The sequence below is a fragment of the Pogona vitticeps genome, chromosome 5 (assembly GCF_051106095.1).
Source record: "Pogona vitticeps strain Pit_001003342236 chromosome 5, PviZW2.1, whole genome shotgun sequence".
Classification (NCBI taxonomy): domain Eukaryota; kingdom Metazoa; phylum Chordata; class Lepidosauria; order Squamata; family Agamidae; genus Pogona; species Pogona vitticeps.
Window position 1 is genome coordinate 70929149 of NC_135787.1, and position 16592 is coordinate 70945740.

The following is a 16592-nucleotide window of genomic DNA, read 5'->3' on the forward strand; positions in this document are numbered from 1 at the left end:
TTTAAACAAGACCTTTAAAATTTAAATGCTTTTGAATATCCCCTTATCTCCAACTACTAATTGACATACTACTTCTAGACATAGCCCAAGAAAAGCTGTCTTCTTCCATCCCTGAACAGTAAACAGATCTGTAACTAGCAATTTTGGTATCTGGGCCATGCAGTGCAAAATGTGCCCCTAAATTAACTTTGTCATTCATGTTGTGAAAAATAATGCAATAAACAATTCCAGTACTGAAGACCTTGTCGGGATCTCCCCTTTGCCACAGGAGATCAGCAGCACTGTCGGAGGCACAAAAAGAAATCAAAAGTCTGTCACATATATAGGCTCATTTGAATGAATGGGATTTATGGAGGAGTTGACTCACTAAATCCCCATTGATTCAATGAGCCTATTCTAGTGTGTTTTACTATGCAGAGCAATAGGATTTTGGTCATTGTTTAGAATGACATACTGTATATATAATAAGCTGACTTATTGTATTATCCAGCCCGGAGGTCTGGGCTTACTTGAGCCCTGGGTAGACCTCTCCTGGCTCGGCAGGATCTGGTAGCCAACCACCTTTTCCTCTGCTCTCCCTGGCAGCTAAATCTATTGTCTACAAAGCCTGCTAAAAATCAGCATTTACATCCATTCCAGAGGCCTGGTCTACAGCTATTTTTTCCTATGGCAAGCTGGGCTAATCTTGGGGGTCTGGGAGAAGAGATGTGCCCTTTAAATTTGGTACCCTAATGCAAAGCCATGGTTGCTCTGCCCTAGTTATGGTCCAGACATGGACATCCCAGCCTGTCTCTGATTAGACATCAGAATAAAGTACAAAGTGTTGCAGTGAGAGTTGGTGGGCCTGCTGAAGGAGGTTGTATACTGACTGAGACATTTCCATGGACCAGGTCTTTATGCCTGGTCTACACATCCTGTCTACTGTGTATTTAGAATATATAATAATAATTCTGTGCCGTTGAGTCAATTCTGACGTATGGTGACACTTTCCAGGGTTTCCTAGGTAGTAAGTGGTCAGAGGTGGTTTACCATTCCCTTCTTCTAGGGGCAATCTGGGACTGTGCAGCTTGCACAAGGCCACACATTTTTGCTCTTTTTCACAACAGGGAATCAAACTCTCAACCTCTGGCTCCTCAGCCTGATATCTAAGCCACTAAGCTATCCAGACAGCCCTATTTAGAATATATAAGGGTTATTTTAAGCTGTTATAAAGATAAGTTATTTAGTGTTCCTGCCAAATATTTCCATGTAATAAATGAAGTAACCTACTTCAATGATAAATAGTTACCCATAAGCCATGATGTCGCTTTCACTTCGGTTATGTCTGCATATGAGAACACAAGACCTTCCTAAATCTACTGAAGCACTTGTACAATAATTTTAAAGTAGGGTCATTTAGTTGCTGTATTTGGTTGCCTCAGCTACCATCAAGCCATCACCTCACAGACTTATTGAATCAAATTTCTCCCAAACTTTTCAATAGTCCTGTGATCTCTTTTTTGCAATATGCAAATGAGTTTGGAACACATAAAAACTGGGAGGTGGGGCTTGTCACATAGCCATGAAGGTAGTGTCTTTCAGATCTCTGAGAAGGCATCCCTTTCCATCAACCAGATAGCGGGGGCTGAAATGCTCCACTGTGGGTGTCACCAGGAGAAATAACACCCCAGAAGAGATTGGGACCAAGTGGGAACAAATAGGTGGAGGAATCTGCTTGTCTGCCCCAAAAATCTCAACAAGTTGTTATCTAGATTGAGCATTGGTCACCATGTTGCTGATGTGACATAATTTGTGAGTACCCAGAACTGTTGTCCCAGAGTGATTAAAGAAGAAGAAATATTTGGGCTGGAGTAAAGAGGCTCAATAAAGATAAGAAATTGGACTTTTAAACAAGAAAACTGCTGGACATTGCTTTTGGGATATATATATATCTACAGTTTTTCATAGTTAAAGGCAAAGATGGGGAGTGATTAGACTCCGAAAGTGAGAAAAAGAGAAAAAAACAATGAAAAGTAATCTGTCTTCCCCTCTCTGAGCCTTTTGCGGGATATAAGGATAATTGTTTTTGCTTTTATTATCTGAGTGGAACAAACAGCACCAGGCTCTCCTTTTCTGAAGTTGGTGGTTTATCTTGGAATTGGCAAATATTCTTGGAACTATATAACTGGAAATTTATGGTGGTGAACTGCTGGACTGTGCCTGATTTTGTTTTACCAATTTGGGACTTCTGAGCTTTAGATATTAAGGAGGTAATAGCATCATCTGAGTTTTTGCAAGTTTTCTTTTTCTTTCTTTCTTTTTCTTCTTTTCTTCTTCTTTTTTGTTTACTCTGACATATTGGAATATATATATCAAAGTTGGGAATACCAAATCAAACCCGTGAAACTGATTATATTTAAAGGAGCTAATATTACTAATATGGTTTTGTTATACTAATAGGGATAAAGATAACAACAAAGATATATAGACAAAGATAGTAGGAAGTTATATATTTACTTATTTATAGTTTTGAAGATAGACAAATTTAATTGAAATTATAATGCCACAGAGGGGGAAACAGGCTGGACAAGGGAGTCCCCAAATTGAATTAGGTGTCACAAAGTTGATGATATACAATGCTGAATTAAGACAGATGGAACAGAGAATGCAAGTCTTTTTTTTGGTCTGAACTGGACAGATATGCACAACAAATTAGACAAGATATACAAACTTTAGTCAAAAAAGTAGAAGACTTGGGAAACCAAGTGAATGTGAATCAGCAGAAAATCCTGAAAAACAGGAAATCTTGAAATTAACAAAGCAAGTTAATATGCAAAAAAATAGGCTGCCTAAATTGGAGTGCAATGAACGGGAGCAAGATTCAAAAATAATACAGCAGGAAAGAACTTTGACTTATCTGGAGACTGAAAAGGCCTCCTATATACTACACTTTCAAAACATAGAAGAGGAACGGGAAGAAGATTTAAGAGCAATTATAACACAATTACTCATTCCTATTGTAGGATTGGCTCCTGAAGAAATAGAAAAGAATCTGGACAATGCATGGAGAATCTCAAATATACAAGAAGCAACCGTAAACCAAGAGAGATTCATGTAAAAGTTTTAAGGAGCTCTTTTAGAAATCAAGTTTTGGCAAATTTAAAAGAGAAACAGCTGGTTTGGAAAGGTAAAGATTACAAAATATTGAAGGATATTCCCTGGAGAATCAGAAATAAAAGGGTGGATTATAAACAACTAACAGAATTTTTGATGAAAAAGCAGATTAGTTATAAATGGATCATCCCAGAAGGTGTGCAATTCTACTATCAAGGTCAGCGACAATACATAAACACTACGCATAAAGCAGAGGCCTTCCTGGATAGATATGGAGGAAGAAGGGAGAAGAAAAGAAAAGAGGAAGAAGTTCAAAGGAAAGATACAACAGAAGGCAGGAAATCAGCAGAATCAGAAATAACCCAGGAAAGCGAAGAAGAATCCGAGGAGGAGGAAGAAGAGGAGGAGGAGGAGGAAACCAAAGAAGCAAAAAACACCTAAAGAATTAGTACAGATTCAGACCAGATCTACAAGGAAGAGGGAGCACTACGGAGGTAGTAAGCAAGCAGGAAATCTCTAAAAATCAGCTGAAACTAACCTCTATTAATGTAAATGGTTTGAATGCACCTGGAAAATGGGGGAAAAACCATCAGCTTAAGAAAACTAATTTGGATGTTATATGCATACAAGAAACCCATAGGAAAAAAAGACTTGAAATATTTGGAAATGCCAAAATTAGGGAGGCTCTTCGCTGCATCAGACAACAAAGAAAAAAAGAGAGGGGTGGCAACATTTATAAAAGAGGATCTGAAACCTAAACCAATTTTTGCATCACTAGATGGAAGAATATTGAAGGTAGAAATTCAAAGAGGGAAGGAAAAAACAGTGATAGTGAATATTTATGCTCCAAATAAAAATCAAGATAATTTTTTTCAAAGAACTACAGAAAGAATTGGCATATAAAGAATACAAAGATATTTTCTGTGTAGTGGACTTCAATGCAGTTCTGGATAGAAAACTGGACACAAACATTCAAACATTAAGAAAAGGGAAAAAAGAAAGAAGGACTATATTACTAAAAACCTTCCAGTCTATATCAGAAGTGTTTCATTTGGTAGATGCATGGAGAGCAACACATATAAAAGAGAAAGATTATATATTCCACTCAAATTCGCATAAGACATGGTCTAGAATAGATTTTATTTATTTATTTATTTATTTATTTATTTCATTTATACCCCGCCTATCTAGTCAAATGTGACCACTCTAGGCGGCTAGATGCATGCTGAATTCCAAAAAGCTGGATAAAAGTGATGAAGACTATAGACATACTACCAAGAACTTTTGATGATCATAGTCCAGTTATTTTACAACTGAATATACAAAATAAAACATCGTTCTGTAGAAAGAGGAGGGTTTGACCTACCAGACTTATTGAATTATTACAGAGCAGCAGCTCTGTCCTGGGTGAGGGAATGGGTTTTTCTACAAAAAGGGAGACTTTTAAACATTGAGGGGCATGATTTAAGGCTATGCTGGCATGCCTACCTATGGTACCAAGATGATAAGCAATGTTAAAACATTTAATTTACATTTGATCAGGATAGCTCTGTTATGGGTTTGGAAGACAGTTAAGGCACAACATTATAGAAACATACCATTATGGGTGGCTCCATTAGAAGCATTCTCTGATCCAGCAAAAACATCTCAAGGTACAAACGGGAGATATGTTGAGATATTAGATAGTGATTTTAATCTAAAGAACAAAGATGAACTGGCAAAACAAGGTATTATCTTACATTGGTGGTCGATTACCTTGTTGAAATCAAGATATGTAAAAGGTTTCAGAAAGGGTTTCAGAAAGACAAAATACCTTTAGATAAGGGGTTGCTGGATTCAGAGGAAAAACTGATTAAATGTTTATATTTTAATGGAGCAAAAATGGAAGATGAAATTGTGAAGGATTGTATGGTAAAATGAGCTCAAAATTTAGGTCATAATATAGAACTAAGTGCCTGGTCACAAATTTGAGAACGAAATATTAAAATGACTGTATCTATAAATCCAAAAGAAAATATATGCAAAATGTTCTACAGATGGTATGTAACACTAGATAAATTAACAAAAATGTATAAAACATTTCTAATAAGTGTTGGAAATGTGAAAAGAAAATAGGGAGCTTCTATGATATGTGGTGGATGTGCATTAGGGCCAAGGACTTTTGGAAAATGACTCATGAAATGATAGAGAAAATTTTAGGGGTTAAAATTGCTTTGACACCAGAAATCATCTTATTGAATATATTACCAGCTACACTCGAAGAAAAAAAAAAGACTTACTTGACCTTACACCTGATAACTGCAGCTAGAATTGTATACCCCAGTAAGTAGAAGATTACAAAGGTGCCAACAAAAAAGGAATTTATTGAGAAGATTTTGGAACTAGCAGAAATTGATATTTTGACAAGTACATTAAATGATAGACTGGATAATAATAAATGGGAACCTCTTTATAACTGAATGAAATTTACACCGATTTAGGTAGAATAGATTAGATTAATATTATGTTAGAGAGTATAAGACAAGATGAAATGAATGGAACATTCATATAAATCACTCTGGTTGCAACAGATAGAAAAGTAGAAAAAATACAATAAAAATATTTATTAAAAAAAGAGAAAGAAACACATAAAACCTGCATACCCTGAAGATAAAATATCCTCTACTTTGAATTCCCCCAGGTATCCGAAGTTCATCCTGAAAAGAGAAACAGACGCCAAACCAGATGTTACCATAAACATTTAAAAATAGTTTGGACATGTCAAATGGTGCAGAATAAATCTGAACATGTATTGTTATAGGCTGGACAGTGTCCTTATGTGACAATGATATGTGCCAGTCATGCTGACTGCCAGTAAGTTTTTGAGCCCAATGTAAAGTGCTGATTTTAATATGTAAAGCCTTTAATATTAAAAGCTTTGAACCAAGCCTTGCTTTGGACCCAAATTGCTTAAAGGACCATATTCCTCTCTACCAGTCTAAGACTTTTCTCTCTTGCCCACTGCTCAAGATAGCTTTACGAATAAGTGTTATCTTTTGTCAGGCCCTTTCCTTGCTGATGACCAATTCTCTCTCCCCCAAATTGTAGTCCCCTCCTTGTATAATCCATTTTCATCATAGTCATAGCAGGAGGAAGGTTAATTTTCCACTCCCTGAATATTATTGAAAATCACTCACTGCCCCACCTCTGGTATTTTTTATTTAAAAAGTGTAAATACACATGTGGATGCTACTCATGTTACTAAAATAATGACTGCTTGGGCCCTAATTCTAGAATTGGTAACATGGTATGCATAGTCAACCCTCAGATGCATCATAAAGCCTATTGCATGGCCCCTCATTCAAAAAACAAAAACAAAAAAACTACCAATCTAAAATTTCATAACTAGAAAAAAAATGTGCCCTTTAACCATCCTGTTCTCTTCTCTTCGTTTCTACAATATGTCCCTGGGCTTAACCCAAATCCAGAGGTCATGTTACCCACCCTGCTGCCACAGCCCAACATCAAAGGACCAGTGAGCAATTTTTTTTATCATCATCAATAGAAAACTCAGCTGTGGCCAGAGAATTGGAAAATATCAGTCTACATCCCAATCCCTAAGAAGGGAAGTACCAAAGAATGCTCCAACTACCGTACAGCTGCACTCATTTCACACGCTAGCAAGGTTATGCTAAAAATCCTCCAAGGCAGGCTTCAGCAGGACGTGGACCAAGAACTCCCAGAAGTACAAGCTGGATTTCGAAGGGGCAGAAGAACTAGAGACCAAATTGCTAACATGTGCTAGATTATGGAGAAAGCCAGAGAGTTCCACAAAAGCCTCTACTTCTGCTTCATTGACAATGCAAAAGCCTTTGACTGGGTGGACCACAGCAAACTATGGCAAGTTCTTAAAGGAATGGAAGTGCCTAACCACTTTATCTACCTCCTGAGAAATCTGTATGTGGGACAGGAAGCAACAGAACTGGATATCGAGCAACTGACTGGTTCAAAATTGGCAAAGGAGTGCAACAAGGCTGTATATTGTCCCCCAGCTTATTTAACTTACAGTGGTGCCTCACTTAACAATTGCCTCGTTAAACAATGAAACCGCTATACGATGAATGTTTTGCGATTGCTTTTGCAAAATGATGTTTTAATAGGCAAAATCCGCTTTGTGACGATCGGTTCCCTGCTTCGGGAACCGATTCTTTGCATTACGACGTTTTTAAAACAGCTAATCTGCGGCTTCAAAATGGCCACCCACTGTGCGAAATGGCTCCCTGCTGTGTTTTTGGATGGATTCCTCGCTATACAGGCACCGAAAATGGCCGTCCCTATGGAGGATCTTCGCTAGACGGTGAGTTTTTCAGTCCATTGGAACGTATTGAATGGGTTTTCAATGTGTTTCAATGGGATTTTTTATTTCACTTAACAAGGGTTTCGCTTGACAGCGATTTCGCTGGAACGGATTATCCTCATTAAGCGAGGCACCACTATATATGCAGAATACATCATGCAAAAGGCAGGACTGGAGGAATCCCAAACTGGAATTAAGATTGTTGGAAGAAATATCAACAACCTCCAATATGCAGATGATACCACTCTGATGGCAGAAAGGGAGGAGGAATTAAAGAACCTCTTAATGAGGGTGAAAGAGGACAGCGCAAAAATGGTCTGAAGCTCAAAATCAAAAAAACAATGATCATGGCCACTGGTCCCATCACCTACTGGCAAATAGAAGGGGAAGGTATGGAGGCAGTGAGAGATTTTAATTTCTTGGGCTCCATGATCACTGCAGATGGTGAAAGCAGCCATGAAATTAAAAGACACCTTAGGAAAACGATGACAAATCTATTATGACTTGTCAGAAAGATAAGTAAAGCAAATTAAGTGTGGACTTTCACTACAAGCTAAAATAACCAAACAAAGGGTACTGTACTACAGTGGCATCATAAGAAGACAAGCTCACTGGAAAAGGCAACAATGCAGGAAAAAGTGCAATGCAGTTGGAAAAAAGGAAGACTGCACATGAGATGGATTGACTCAATAAAGAAACCCACAGTCTTTTGTTTGGTGCTGCATTCAAAGTAGGACCAGGAGCAGAAAAACTGGGATTCAGATTTTGGGAATAAACTATATTGTCTGCTTTGGGGATGAGAAATGTGATTGCCACACACTTCAGACTTCTGCTGTTCTCAGCAGAAAATGCAGAGCTAAATGCAGTGGAGATTAAATTTTAAAAGGTTTCTTTTTCATGGTTTTATGAAAGTGTCAAGTCTCTCTGTCTCTCTGTCTCTCTCACACACACACACAAACACACACACACACAAACCATCCTCCCTCAATTTTCAACAATTAGGGTTTTCATTTTTACCCAATTTGGAGTAATTTACCCCTGTTTTCCAACCACTGTTCTAGCGTGCTCAGAGAACCAACCCACTTTCTTTTTTATTTTTTATTTATTTTAGGGAAACAAAAGGAACCTTGCCACTGCCTGATAAGCTTGGGGATGGTGGCTGTAGGGAGTAATCAATCAATCAATCAATCAATCAATCAATCAATCAATCAATCAATCAATCAATCAATCAATCAATCAATCAATCTATCTATCTATCTATCTATCTATCTATCTATCTATCTATCTATCTATCTATCTATCTATCTATCTATCTATCTATCTACAGTGGTGCCTCGCTTAACGAGTGCACCATACAACGACGAATCCGCATAGCAATCCCCTTTTTGGGATCGCTAATGCGGAGGCATACCGATCGTTCCAATGGGCAAAACTCGCATAGCGACGATCGGTAAGCGTTTCGCTTACCGATCTTCGCTTTGCGATGCCCGCGGATCAGCTGTTCAGCAGTTCTAAAATGGCCACTGGACACCCGAAATGGCTGCGCGCAGCATTTTCACGCCCTCCCCTCGCTTACCGAGGGCGCGAAAATGGCTGCCGCTATGGAGGAAACTTCGCCGAACTGTAAGTTTAGGGCCCATTAAACATCGTTTAATGCGTTCCAATGGGTTTTTATGTTCCGTTTAGCAATGTTTTCACATAGCGAGGGTTAATCCGGAACGGATTAACCCTCGCTATGTGAGGCACCACTGTCTGTCTGTCTGTCAGTCTGTCTGTCTGTCTCCTTTCTGTGCAATGGAGTCTATTTTATTAGCCCACAGATTCCTCAAAATTAAGCAATGAACAGTTATAAACTATGCAACCAAGTAATTTAAGGGCTTTTTGTTTCAATTTTGGAACATACTTCACGCAAAAAGTAAATTTGAAATATTTATAGATGTGTGTCTAAGATTACAAGCAGCGATCAGGAGAATGGGGGCTGTTAGTCCTGCAGATTTTGATATATAAAAGAGCTGGCATTTTGCATTAATACAAATATTACAAACACACTTCAAAACGCTTCCTATTTATTAGCCATGTACTCCAAGGTTTTTTTAAATGTAAAGCTATTACAACATCTCAAGCAGTCTGTCCTGACTCTGCTATTTCTAATTTATCAGATACATATTGTGTTCTCTATCCAGTTTCACATTGCATTTCTATCCCATTGACTCAAAAGTAAGTCCAGGTTTGCTGTCTTTCTGAAATTTTCCTTCCAATCCCTCCATTTCACCTAACTGCTTCCAAATCAATTTTTGATAGCCTTAGATCACTGTGATAAAATATATTTCTGAATTCTTCTCTTCCTAAAGGGACAAAAAAGTTCTGAAATATTTATCAGTAGGTCATTTACTAATGCTTTGTTCTGATCTCCGTCTTTTTGCCCTCAAAGGCAAGTGATGAGGTGCTGGATAGTTCATTTTTAATTATCTGTTCCATGCCTCATGGGACAGAACTAAAAGAATCTGAAGGCTTTGAAAGGAGAAGTGGAAGGTTGTTCATAGAAAACAGAGCTAACATTTAATGAAATGAAAAACAATTTAAAATGATGGGTAGGATATGGGTAGTTCTCAAATTCTCTGACTGTATCTCAGGCCCTAATATGGTAAATAGGAAAGCCAATTAGATTTGCATACACCTGGGAGGCAGGAAAGTTGTAAAGGTTGGATCATACTTCTGCACTATTACAGAGCAGGCCAGGTAGGTGGGGCTCATCAGCCATGGAAGGCAGCCCATCTAGGAGAAGGAAAACTCCGATTTCTCACTGCCTTGTGGCTATATCCATTCATGGAAAAGGCTTCAGGAGTTAACCTAGAGGCAAAATCCGGAGCTGGAGTCCCGAAGGCAGTTCTTGTCGTTCTGCCAACTCCTGCAACGTTGCCGGAACCAGTTGTATTGGCTCTTGCCTTTCCATTGGACCATTTCAGCAACGTGGAGAGGGGGGATCTGCTGCTTGGGTAACAGCCTATCCTCCATATTACTTTACCCAGGCTTCATGCTCTGGAGGGGACACTCCTCAATTCAGAGCATGTTACCATAGTCTTTCGAGATTGAAGGATGCCTATGCTATACTTCCCTTTGTGTTGCCTTAGCTTTAGCCTGACACGAGAAGACAGGTTTTTCATGAGACCTGATACTCTTATAGTGCTGTTTATGGAATCAGTGTGTGGCTTGGGGCCAGCATCAATTGGCTTTGCTACCCTCAGGTAGGAGTTCACACTGGGTACAGTCTCAAACCGCCCTTAGGTCATTTTAGCCTTGCTTCAGACTCAGTGAGAGGCCCTACTCTATGCTATCATGCGCCATTTCTTTCAGGTTCAGATCAGATTGTTTGTTTAATGGAAAGACTTAGTATTTGTTGGACTGGAAGCATAAGAATCTAAAGTATGAGCAAGATCTGTGTTCTCCACTCTGTTAGACTTGCTATTTGATGAAGTATCATGCTTTGTAAATCATCCAGAAATGCCACAGATACAGAATACCATTGTTCTGACTGGACAACTTACTCCAAGCTTGTTGATTTAAATGATTACCTAATTGTTTCTAGGGTCAACAGAAAATGATTTTAACTTTAAAAGCAGAGAGTGGGTTGCTGTGGCCCCCCAGATGTTTGGGGCTACAATTCCCAGGAGTACTAACCATGGGTGATTAATTATGGAAATTTGAGACCAAAAATATCTGGAAAGCCACAGCTGCCCACTTTTAAAGTCAAAATGGCACAAGATCTAGATCACTGGTTCTTAACCTTGGGTTACTCAGGAGTTTTGGACTGCAACTCCCAGAAGCCTTCACCACCAACTGTGCTGGCTGGGGTTTCTGGGAGTTGCAGTTCAAAAACATCCGAGTAACAAAGGTTAAGAACCACTGATCTAGATCACTGATAGAAACTTCTATATGTAATGTCTGATGCTGTAGGGCAGCACTTCTGCCTACTTTTTATTGTTCATATTGTTTGTTTTGTTATTGTATCTTTTGTGTATGCCAGCTGATTTGGCTCTGTTCTGGAGGAAAACTGTAATGAGACAAAAAAGTGAAATTATATCAAAGCCAAAATGCTTTAACTCTCATATCAATTGGTAGGCGCCTTGTTTAGAAAATTATAAAATGGGAAACGTGAGAGAAATCTATTTAAATCAGTTCCTGTTTGTGGGGCCAGGGGAAAAATTAGATTTTCTATCTCCCTACTGATTAAAACCAGTTCAATTAATGGATTTTTATTTAATTTTTTTGCACAAAATAATGAGGTTCAATACTTCATAAATGAAGATCTGACTTATGAATAGATGTGTTACAAACATGCTGAACCTTTCTCTACAGTGGTCCCTGATGGTCTTTAAGAAAAAAAGAGGCAATCATTACCCTCTCCAATGCCTTCAAGTGTGCTACTGATTGTTCCCACTGGAGCCTGAGAAACCACAACAGAATCTCTTTCAAGTAAGTATTTTGCTTTAAGGAACCCTGATGTTCAAAGCTGTTTTAGAGAGGTCTAATTAATGCAAGAAATTGAAAGGATGCTGACAAAATCTATCACATTAAAAAACCCAATAAAGTTTGCAATTACTGTATCTGCCTACTTAGGTGAAAGCCTTATGGAAGGAAACAGAACTTAAAATCTGAGCTAAAAGCTGCACTGTAATTTGGTTTTACGGCTATTAATGATGCACTATCATGTTTTAGTTACATAAACAAATAAAAGAAAAAGGAAATTCCCTCCTTTCTTCCATATTGACAGTTTAAGACAAACATGGCATCCTACACTGGTAAAAACATAGTCCCGTTTAATACCTTAAAATCTTTGAAAAGGAACAAGAATTTCACTCTACTGTTCTTTTGTAATGTAATAAGGTTAGATCTGCCACCTTTATGTTGGGGAACACATAGCATGCAAAACTATAATAGTGCAATTGGATTGCAAACCTAAGCTCACCAGTAGCTAGGGAGTAAACCCCACTGAGTCTATTGCTATGAACTAAGCATATTTAGAATTGAATTGGTAAAGCTTCAAAAGCAAAAAGAGTGAAACCTGAGATCCCCCAAGCTGTTTGTAATGTTCCCAGATAGAGATGGGCAGCTATGCTACCACACAGATGACTTATGATGAAGGGTGCTTTGTGCCCCTTCTTCATAAGTCATCTGTGTGGCAGCACAGCTGCTGCACTTTCCCTGCCCCACTCCATCACCAACACCCCCACTTGCAAGCTGACGCACATTGCCCCTTCCCTCCCAGTCATGCAATTTTCCAATCCAGGCAGGAGCCTGCATTAGCCTTCTCTGTCTCCTCCAGCAGCAGGTCACTTGCAGGCAGTGCTGCAGGAATCTCTGCCCCGCCTCCTTGTCTGAGTGGCCAGTTGCTGGAGGAGGTGGAGAAGGGAAGTCCCGGCTCCTGCCTGGACTGGAAGATTGCGCAATGGAGAGGGAAGGAACAACATGTGCTGGTTGGTGAGTGGAGGTGTCTGTGAGGGCAGTGGGGACAGGGAATATGTGGCAGCTGTGCTGTCACACAGACAACTTATGATGAAGGGGGACAGAGCACTTCATGCCCCTTTGCCATAAGACATCTTTGTACCCCTTCATTGTAAGTCATCTTCATGCCCTTTCATCATAAGTCATTTGTGTGGCAGCAGAGCTGCCATGTGCTCCCTACCTCCACCCCCTCACTGATACCTATTCCCAGTTCCTCTCTGTGATAATAGCAAGTATTTTTAAGGCTGGAATAAAATCAAACATTTGTACAGAGATTTATGTTTTTGTTTCCTGCTCCTTAGGTGTGAGAATGCTATTATGTGTAGAATGCTGATTACCTTCAAATCACAAATTCAAGCAGGAGGATTCTGCTCCTTGTTGTGGACTTGCAAAAAGTAACTTTTAAAATTATAACTCTCTGCATCGCCCAACTAGAATGGTCAGTAGCTAACCATGTTAGGTGTTTCTAGGAGTTGGTCCAAAAAGTAGCTTTTCCCAGCTCTATCCTGTTCTGTATGCTGTCGTTCATCACCCTCCTCTCCTACTGTGCATGGCATTCATAGATACTGGTAGGGAGCAACCAGGGATGCAGCAGTGCGACTACTAGTGATATTTCTATTCTTGGGCCAAGTATCAGGTCATAACACCAAGTGAAGAGCATCCTCTGTGTTCTGTGCAGCTATAGTACCAGGATCATAAGCATAATTCTGTAAGCCAAACAACACAAAACTGAGCCATTCAACAGGAATGTTACTTTATGCAAAGTAATCAGGTTTTTTTCCAATTTAAAGTGCAATATACTAATACAACTCTTGCAAAGAGAAAAACCATGCAGCATATCATTCTTTAAGAAGCACAAGAAAAGCTTTTGTATAATTTTTTTAAAGTGCCATCTCTATATATATTTAACTTCTGAAGCGAAAATAGCATGCAAAATATCATACTTCTGAATAAAACATGAAAATCACCATATTGTTGAATGCATTTTGTTATGTGGGTTTTCAGAGTTAGGTTTGAACTTGTAAACCATCCAGAGTACTTGCATGAATGGGGCAGTATATCAAACAAACAAACAAACAAACAAACAAACAAACAAAAAACCAAATAAAACATAATAATATTGATGCGTTGGATCCAAGGTAAGACAGACTTTAGAGTAATTGAAATAAATGGAATAAGTGAGCAATGCGAGGATTAAGGAATAAACTTCCCTGAGTAGAATTTCTGAGTTTAACAAGCATGAACCAGTCCCACAAAATGATTGTTTAAATAAATACATTAGTTTTTGGATGGATGAATTGATGGATAGAAGGAAAGAGGGAAAGAAAAGAAAGAAAGAAAGAAAGAAAGAAAGAAAGAAAGAAAGAAAGAAAGAAAGAAAGAAAGAAAGAAAGAAAGAAAGAAAGAAAGAAAGAAAGAAAGAAAGAAAGAAAGAAAGAAAGGGAATGCTGGTGTGCAGAGTTTAAAAGTTACATACGTCCTCTTTGTATCTCTTCAGTCTCCTCTCATGCAGTTGAGGAACAAGTTGCAGCAAAGGATGCAGGACAGACGACTGAGAGGACATGAATATAGACACATGAGCAACATGAAATATTGAGCTCAGGACAGAAAACAAACAAAAATACTTTGCTTCAGCATTCATTCACAAACAGAACATGCAAAGCAAAAGGATGAAAGACTCCTAACATGGCCATCTACTGTATACATTTTCAAGGTTGCTTTCAGTGTCAGTTTCCTTCAGAAATGTTACACCACAAGTCTTTTCTTTGGAGGTGACTGGATTTTTCAAATGGACTCATGGTAGCATTTGTTTCATAAGTTTGACAAAATATCCGTAGCTGCTTCTACTGTAATAAGATGTGCTATTTGGTGACAGACCATCTCTCCTACTTCCAGCATAAGCACAAGACAGAGGAACCATCTGAGGGATAAAATGCAAACACAGGCCAGGAAGAACCAATGGCATAATTCTTATAATTTTGGCATCACTCAGTCACAAAGAAGTGTACATCTTACTTATTTTTGATCAAGCAGATTGCTCTCTTGATTCCACTTGTCATCCCTTTGTTTCTATAACCCTCTCCAGAAATTCTCCATAGTACCAGACACACATTACTCCTGAGATTTCACGTTGCAGACTGAAGTATCACAGTGATACCAAAATGGTTGACTGGCAACTCAGGCTTTGATCCTTCAATACGCCATTGTAGCACAGATAGGAAAAAGTGTACTTTTTTGATCTTATACTCTTAGAATCCCTCGGCCAGCACACCATCCATGCTCGCAATGGGATTCTGTGATTATAGTGAAAATAATAATTTTGCTGTGAGTGAATGACATAAGGCAGCTTTTTGTCATTTTACTTCTAAAAAGGCAGCCATTGGTTTCTGGACACAACTCATAGAGCAATTTCCTACTTTCTAAGTTCTTAGCTCCTGATTTTCTTCATCTCTGCTTGCTTGAATTCTACTGTATTCCTCTTCACCACAGATTGCGTCTGACCATGAATATCTGCATTCTCACAAAACCCAAGTACTGGACAAATTCTGTCCTTCTGCAAGTGTCATAGTACATGTGCTGTGTTCTAGATTTGGGGATCAAGAGATTTGGTATAATTAAATTGCACTATGCATGCACAATGTATTTCCAACTACTTCTCATTAAAACCACAAAGCATTTTATGAAGTAGATGTGCATAGGCGATGCAAATGCTGTTCATAAAAGGCATCATTGCAGGGTTATCTGCTTTGTTCTGCTAGGGCCAAAGGGAAAGATGACAAAGTAAAATATAGCCCACTGTTCAATAACTCTTTAATAGGTTAAAAGGACTTCTAATATGTTTATTTTTATAAAAAAAATTCACTTAAATCTTTGTATGTATTTATTACATTTATTTCCCATAATTTTTTTTGGCAAGAAATGGCACTCAGAGTGACTTCAGCATTTATTTAAATACTATGACCAAAAGAGAATCCAACTTCGGTGTACCTTTTCTCATTTCTTTTCGTTGTCGGTAACACATAAACCTGACAGCGGTAGAAAACAATGAGCATCATAGAATACACTACCTCTGTTGTTCACAAATGCCTTGAAGACACACACCACCGACAAACGGACCTTCATTTTTTGCATCTCGGGCAAACTACCAGAGTTCTTGGCAAATTTATGGCAATTACTTTGCTTTTAGCAACAAGCGTTATGTTTATAGCATTCTAGTATTTGGAGCAGTTTCTTTCTGTTGGTTATTAGAACATGAAGGCTAAGACAGTAGTGGCAATAAACATGGAACACTGGTTATGTTACAAACTGAAAGAAAGCAAATAAATCTACCATCAGATGTGTGATAAAGAATACAGGTGTACATGTATGTGTAAATAACTGTTTTCATGCACTTCTAAAGCATGATTAAACTTGATTATATCATATTTTACCTTGTTAGGATTAGATGGAATCAGATTAATTATTTCTGATGAAATCCAAAAGAGAAATTGATGGGCTATGCCTAATATGAACTAGAGTAGACCTACTGAACTCAATGGAAATTTTGTCACCTGTGACTAGCAGGTGTCATTACTTTCATTATGTTTACTTTATCTGGCACTAACATTGGACTTATACTTGGGAACCCAATATTTTCTGAAGATAATTTCAGTACATGGTT

The 16592-nt window shown here is 38.4% G+C and overlaps 1 protein-coding gene across 1 annotated transcript in view; it reads right to left on the bottom strand.

Moving 5' to 3' along the window:
* The window catches only part of NMU (neuromedin U), a 29398-nt gene that overhangs the window by 3373 nt on the left and 9433 nt on the right, over positions 1-16592 (bottom strand). The window contains exons 7-8 of the mRNA XM_020792478.3: positions 14409-14483; positions 5736-5789 (exon numbers count right to left, since the gene is read on the bottom strand). Of these exons, the coding sequence (XP_020648137.2) occupies positions 5736-5789; positions 14409-14483 (129 nt within the window). The remainder of the gene's footprint in view (positions 1-5735; positions 5790-14408; positions 14484-16592) is intronic.